Source organism: Theobroma cacao, chromosome 10 (genome assembly GCF_053813885.1).
Source record: "Theobroma cacao isolate CCN51 chromosome 10, ASM5381388v1, whole genome shotgun sequence".
Classification (NCBI taxonomy): Eukaryota; Viridiplantae; Streptophyta; class Magnoliopsida; order Malvales; family Malvaceae; genus Theobroma; species Theobroma cacao.
Window position 1 is genome coordinate 26,042,749 of NC_142648.1, and position 7,422 is coordinate 26,050,170.

The 7,422-nt window shown below is 33.8% G+C and overlaps 1 protein-coding gene across 1 annotated transcript; it reads left to right on the forward strand.

Moving 5' to 3' along the window:
* Positions 1-227: 227 nt before the first annotated feature.
* Positions 228-1,561, forward strand: LOC148760513 (LOW protein: ankyrin repeat protein). Its single transcript, XM_088802636.1, has 2 exons — positions 228-600; positions 759-1,561. The coding sequence occupies exons 1-2, from the start codon at positions 451-453 to the stop codon at positions 1,377-1,379; spliced, it is 771 nt and encodes a 256-aa protein (XP_088658762.1). The 5' UTR covers positions 228-450; the 3' UTR covers positions 1,380-1,561.
* The last annotated feature ends 5,861 nt before the right edge of the window (positions 1,562-7,422 follow it).

Genomic DNA, 7,422 nt, shown 5'->3' on the forward strand with positions numbered 1-7,422 from the left:
GAAAAAAGATTCAAATCCAATTCTTTGATTAAGAGATACATATAATTGTCATTAGTTTAAAGTTTTGAATGCACCTATTAGTATATTAATGCTCTTTTCAGTTGTCCCCCCCAAGAATTTTATGTTTTCTTTTCTCTAATCCCAGGTTTTGGGACCAATACAATCTCTATGCAAAACACAGCCATCGAACTAACGAAACTCCTTTGCGAGACAATGTCATCAGACGACCGCAAATCCTTTAGAGAAACAATTGATCACGCTTCTGAATTATTGTTTGAGGCAGCAAGATTGGGGAATTATAAATTCTTGGCTGTGGTTATCGGCTCTTTTCCTGATTTAATCTTCAGAAAGGATGAAACGAACAAAAGCATATTTCACATTGCTGTTTTGCACCGCCATGCTAGTATCTTCAATCACATTCATAATTTGGGCTTACAAAAGGACCTGATAATGCTGCACCGGGTTCGTTACCCAGACCAAGAGAATCCTAGTATTATCTATATCATGCTACATTTAGCAGCAAAACTACCATCCTTGGATCGGCTCACTATTGTATCAGGTGCAGCTCTTCAAATGCAACGGGAGCTATTATGGTTTAAGGTGAGCATTTCCAATTTCTCTAAATATTTACAATCTCAAATAACCTCGTTTTTTCATATATCTTGAAAGCTTTCAGTGTGAAAGGATTGCCAATCCTGATTTTGTATAGTTATAAACTCGAAAGTGCTTTCACTGTTTCAAATTGAATGGTCTTATAGGAAGTGGAAAATTTGACACAGCCATCCGAAAGAGAAAAGAGAGATTCAAAATATAAATTAACACCTCGAGAGCTATTCACCAAGGAGCATGAAAAATTGCGGAAAGACGGAGAAGAATGGATGAAGAGCACTGCTGAACAAGGCATGATCGTGGCAACACTTATTACCGCAGTTGTATTCACGACAGCCTCCAGTGTACCAGGCGGTACTAATGGGGAGAATGGAACTCCTAGCAACATAACCAAAACCATGTTTCATGTGTTTGCTGTGTCAGATAGCGTTGCAATGTGCTCTTCCATTATCTCGACGCTGATGTTCTTGTCCATCATCACTTCACGTTACGCCGAGGAGGATTTTCTGGTTCGATTACCCTTGAAATTAGCAGCTGGACTCACAGCACTCCTAGTCTCCATGATGGCCTTGATGGTATCTTTTAGTGCAATCTACTTTCTAAATTATTCCCAATTAAGTAAATTGAAGTGGGTTCCTGTTTTGACTTCTGCATTGTCATTCCTACCGGCTGCTTTATTTGTTTTGCTTCAGTACCATCTTCTTCATGACGTATTCCGATCAACTTTTGGTTCAAAACACATATTTCGGCCGGATAAATCCACATTTTAGACTTGAATGATTAGAACGTCAGAGAGATCTTGGGAAAAGTTTATATTTTTCAATGGAAATGTGTCAAATGAATAAGGGTTCCAGCTTTTCTATTGTTTGCAGTTTCCTGTATTTTAGTTGTGATGGGTTTATCGCAAGTAGTTGAGCTTGCAACTGTATTACTATCTAGCTTTCCTGGAAAATCTTGAGGGTGACTTGTTAATTGCACGTGAATGATTTAATTTCTAGTAAAAAATTTGTAATTACGTGCAATTTAGTCTTACAGTTAATTTTTTTTTTTTACATTTTAGATTTAGTTTAATATAATAAAAAATGTATGTTGACACTAATTATTCACCATTTTTATATAAGGTGCCAAGTTTAATTGCTTTATGTTAATGAAAAAATAAAATTAAAGAAAATTAGTTCTTTATGCACAAAAATATTATACTAATTCTATTGTACATATAGATGAAAAGTTAATAAACTATAAAAGTTACACAACTTTTAAAAGATTAGGGGTTTTTTTTTTCTAAATAGCAAAGAAGCATATCGTTAACTTTAAGAACAATAAATCTTAAAAACAACAATGGTGAGTAAAGCCAAAGAGATGAAGAAGAAGACCACAGAGTAAAACTGGAAATGTTTCATTCATAACCCACAATACAATAAAACTGCCGATATTTAAACAAGCCACAACAAAATGGTTTTCAAGTGAACCCCATACAACCAATCTGTTGCATTACCTAAAAACAAGGAAATAGGTCGCGTGGCCATTACATCTACTGAGGCTAACAGCCAAAGGATAATAACAAGCAACAAGAAAATAAAATGAGATAAGAACACGTGCATAGCACGTTGGATCAGATAAGTAAAGAGAGCATGTGACAATCACCTGATTGTTACTTTACCAATATGTTTAAGAAAGCTCTGCACCATACTGCAAATCAAGCTTCCACCTCTAACACATATTAATAAGTAAAGTCACACAAAAGATGGTGTGAACTCCATAGAGAAGCATCAAAAGGCTACAAAGAGTATGGCTCATAGACAACAACCACAAACAACACAGGAACAACTGTAGCACACAGACATAGCGAAGCCAAACAGAATAGTAGCATCACAAAAAACAAGCAGAAAAGAAAAACAATGAGAAAACCAACCACAACCAGATCTAAGGGCATCAAAAAAGAAGAACAGAAATAACAAGAAACAACGAGGTGAATAGAAAATCGATCAGTCGAAGTACTAAGTCAGTCGAACATTTGAAGAAGATATATAGATCAACCAATCCCATCCCCAGCCAATCGATCAACAAGTTGGATTAACTTGTTGTTTCGAAACATGTTTGGATTATTGTTTTTTGATGACCTGTATGTGGTGTTTCACAATTCTTCAGATTCAGGCCAATAAATTTTAGTTGCCTTGAGAATAAAAGATTGCATGTTAGTTGCTTCTCTCTGCTTTGGTGCTACTAGGCTTTGTTGGACCTTGTGTTGATTCTTACAGATTATTATGTAGTGGTGAAGTAGGAATGAATTGATAGGTACGAATTGCATGACTTGAACATGGTTTTTCTTAGTTTTCCTTTCTCGAAACCCAACTTAATTTGGTCTTATGTTTACTTTGTTTTATGCAAGCTTCATTTTTAGGGCCATGTGTATGGCGTTTTTAATGGGTTTCTTGTTACCAGTTACTTGTTTGGGCATAAGTAGACATTGTCGTAACGTGCGGGTCCGGGAACCCGACTGCTAGACGTGGTGTGAAAACTCTAAAAAATTAGGAGTAGCCACCAATCTTTTTTACTAGGTGCGATTGGCCACCTATTGACTCGATTCTAATCGATGAAGCCTTAAATTAATTTTAAGCATACTGAAAAGAACCCTAAATTGGTCTACATTTTTCTAGATCTAAGTTCGAGAGTACGGTTACGCCCGGGGAAGGATTAGCACCTCGGAACGCCCGTTCCATGAACGGTACCATTTTTAGATTATCCTATTAGGCTTTATTTTTTAAGTTCATTTTATTTCCTTAGCTATTATTCACTTATTTTTTTTCCTATTCAACCTAAAATGGAATACAAATGTGAAGCAAGATGAAATGCATGGTATGAGATAAAAAAATATCGAACAAATAACTTTTTACCGAGAACATTCTTTCGGATCCGCCCATCATACTGGTGGGATCTGGGGTGTTCTCTCACCTAGGAAATTATCCGAGAAATTAACCTTCGCAAATTCGACGAATAAATCTCATCATCGGGGTTATCGTACATTTTTATTTAAAAATAATGTTTTCGTGAATATGAACCTATTACGAGCAAAAGCCTTTTTATTAAAAATGTTTCTCGAGCCCTCCCATCATGCTGGTGGGACTCGGGGACATCCTTTCACCTAGAGAGTTTTTCGAGAGAAACTCACCTCTGCAAGATCTTCGAAAAATCCCATCATCGGGACTTATGCTCGCAAACAAAAATATCTATATGCAATGGTATGCATTATATATATGCTATGCTAATGCAATTGACTATTTTTAGTATTATTATTTAATTATTATTTTATTTTACTTTATATATTTTTTTATTATTATATTTTCTATTTTTATTCTTCCATATTTTATTTTTTATTATAAGTTTCTCCTATATATTCCTTGATATTTCTTGTCTTATTACTTTTATATAATATTTATTGATTGACAGTTGGTACCACTTGATATTTAATGCTTAATTTTAAATTAGTTATTGTCTTGGATTTTTCTTATTATTTGTTTATTTGTTTATCTATTTATTTAATATCATGTATATTACATTTTCACAAATTTATTATTTATTATATATTTGAATTATTTTTATTTATTATTTTTATCTTTTTTTATCTATTGTTATTTATTTATTATTTTTATTGAGTAATTTTTTGTATAGTCAAATTCTTTATTTATAAAAAATTTCAGGATCTTGAAATCGAGGCCTTCCTATCATACTGGTGGAGCCTTGATTCGGATTCCAAACATAGGGAATATGGGTCCGGGATTGCGACTTCTCGTGTCCCGACCAATCATCCCATCATCGGTTCATAGTACTTATAGTTTATGTCAAGGAATATTATTATCGTTTTCTATTTTTTAGGAGTTAATTTTCTAAGATTGATTCTCATACCTATTTTATTACTTTAATACTTAATCCAATAATTTCCCATTTGTTAATTTAATATATATATAAATCTTTAGCCTACCATTTACTCCACTCATTTACATATTATTTTTATTATTTTTTTTATTTTTCTTTTCGATATTTACCTATTTTTTATGCTTTCTATTTTAATGATTTTTTTATATTTTTAATTTATATTACTATGTTAATATACTATGTTCCCATTATTTTACTAACATAAGGCTACATTAAGAAAATCACCATAACTATCACAAACAATAACCCAAAATTTAAAACTTACCCAAGATTCAAGCCCAACTTAGCCCAATACGCATCAGTCTAGCAGAAAGCCCGTGAGCATGCCCCAAGTATTCAGCCTCCCTGAGCCAAAATGGCGTCGCTTTGAATGCCCTTAAGCTGCCCAATCTTATCTCCCAAAACGACACCGTTTTAGCCTAGATCCAAATATAAAAACCTTCCTTTTTTACTCTCTCCCCATTTTCCCCTTTTGTTTCTCTCTCTACCTACCTAGTTCTCTCCCCTTCTCTCTAAAAAATCAACCTTTTCTTCTTTTTTTTTTTTTAAATCTCTCAACTCCTCTCCCTCTCACGAACCGCTGGCGGTTAGGGGAGCTTCCTGTCATCGTCGGCACAGGGACTCTGATGGTTGGATCTGACTCCTACTGTCACGACCCAGAACCTCCCTCAAGCCCATGACAATCGCTGCGACGTCCCGATTGACACTCATTATCCGAAATGCCAACCGGAACCCCGCAAGGCTTACATATCAATTTCTTTCCTTTCCTGTGAGCAATCAATATTAAATATCGAGTTTTTAGAGAATATATACTATTTTAGATAAAAAACAATCAAAATAAAATTTTCGCCACACAGGGGTATTTTGGTCATTTTTTTCTCAAAAATTTCAAAACTGGCTAAAACGTAATATACAAGTACAAAATACATAATTCATATTCAAAATGAGTTTAAAAGTCTAAAATCTTCATTTAAAACGAAATTACGGTTATTTGAATATAATAAGAAAATAAAAGAAATATTAAGGGAAATATTCTATTTTCTTATAAAACAATATTTATAGAGTTATACGTGAATAATTTTTATAACGTAAAAGCTAAATAAATTTATACATACTGAAATACAGTAAGCCAAAATATTTAATTTAATTTACAATAACAAGAGGGCCCCCGAATAAACAAAAGTAAAGAGGACTGTGAACCTACGATTTGAAAAATGCAAATCCAATGGTAGTCCTCGATGAGATCAGCTATCTACAGTCTATACTGAACCTGAAATTGGTGGAAAGGAGGGTGGTGAGATTATAAAATCCCAATGAGTAAACAGACATTATCATAAATATCTAAAGGCAAGTAAAATGGAGGCAAGTTTAAACAACAAATTTCAACCCATTTCATAATGTTTTCAATTTATTTCTTAAACCATAAAATATTTGTAATTTACCAAAACAATTGTTAAGGCTTATGTCTTTTATTAAAACAAGGCTCAAGCCAAAATTAATCCTCGGGGATACCTTGGTCGAGGCATCTAACCGAGTCCGCCAAGGGTGTTAAAATATTCACACGTGAAACACATTTTTATTTTTAAAAACCAGCCGTTCCTTGGCGTTGGCCAAGTTACACATTCACGTGGGGGTTCGACGTGAAGTGAGCTCTAATACTACCCCAGGAGTTACCCTCCTCGCCTCTACAACCGGAGTAACTATATAACTGGGTTTACCGTGCCCCTCTAATAGGCAGTCCACGGAAACCCGTCACTGCAGTGACTAACCCACCAATTTTAATAAAATTTCGACAGTATAACGTGGCTTTTATTTATTTATCCAGCCTGCATAGTAAAATCAACTTACATAAATTTCCCAAATGCACTCACAAAATATAGCCACATATTCTCATTTCTCATAAGCCATTCCTAGGAAAATATATATTTTTCAAGTCAATTTGCAGCCTCCAATTACTCAATTTCATAATCAATACAATATATTTTTATTTATCACATTTATTCCTAAAACATCAAAAATCTCGTTTTAATCTCATTCTCATTTCATAAAATACATAAAGGGCATTTAAAAATAAACTCTAGATAATTTACAATAATAATAAGTTTACTCACCGTTTGTACAAACTAAAAGCTTTCTAAGCGCCCCAATCACTACTCGTTGGGTACGACTTCTTTGCCTTTTTCGGAAGGCTCTCCTCCTAGACACATTACAAAAATTTACACAATTCATCACATTGATGCTAAATCACTATATAATTAACTTAAATCCTATACTAATGCATGGTATGAAATGCAATAGCCTAAAACGGCTTAAACGCGGAATTAAACTATTTTTGGCACTTTGCCCGATAAATTGCTAACGTGCTCCATTTTAGCTCTAAATCATCCCATTCTCTCTCCAACATTTCTAACCATTAAATATCAGCCAATAACCTTCTAAAAACAACAAAATCAGCTCACTCCCTTCCTTGGAAAATTCGGCCAAAAATGAGACATTAACTCGGTTAATTTTCTACTTTGTTTTTCTATCACGTTTAATCGTTTTTCATCATTTTCTCTTCATTTTCCTTAGAATAAAATCAATTCATCATCATTGTACAGCATTGAGCATCCAGCCAAGAGTGGGTATTGTAAAAATTTAAAGATTTCTTGCCCAATTTAATTTCTAAACACATTTAACTAACTAAAACTATCAATTTAACTAAAAATCAAAACCTAAAAATTTCAATTTCTCTCCCCTAGAATTTCGTCCAGCCCTTGATATCACTTTTTGATCTCTCTCCTCAAGCATGCTAAATGGAAATAAAGGCATAGGAAAGGTAGAAATCAAGCTAAAATCGAAAAATCTTACCGTTAGACGATTAAACGGTCGAAAACCGCG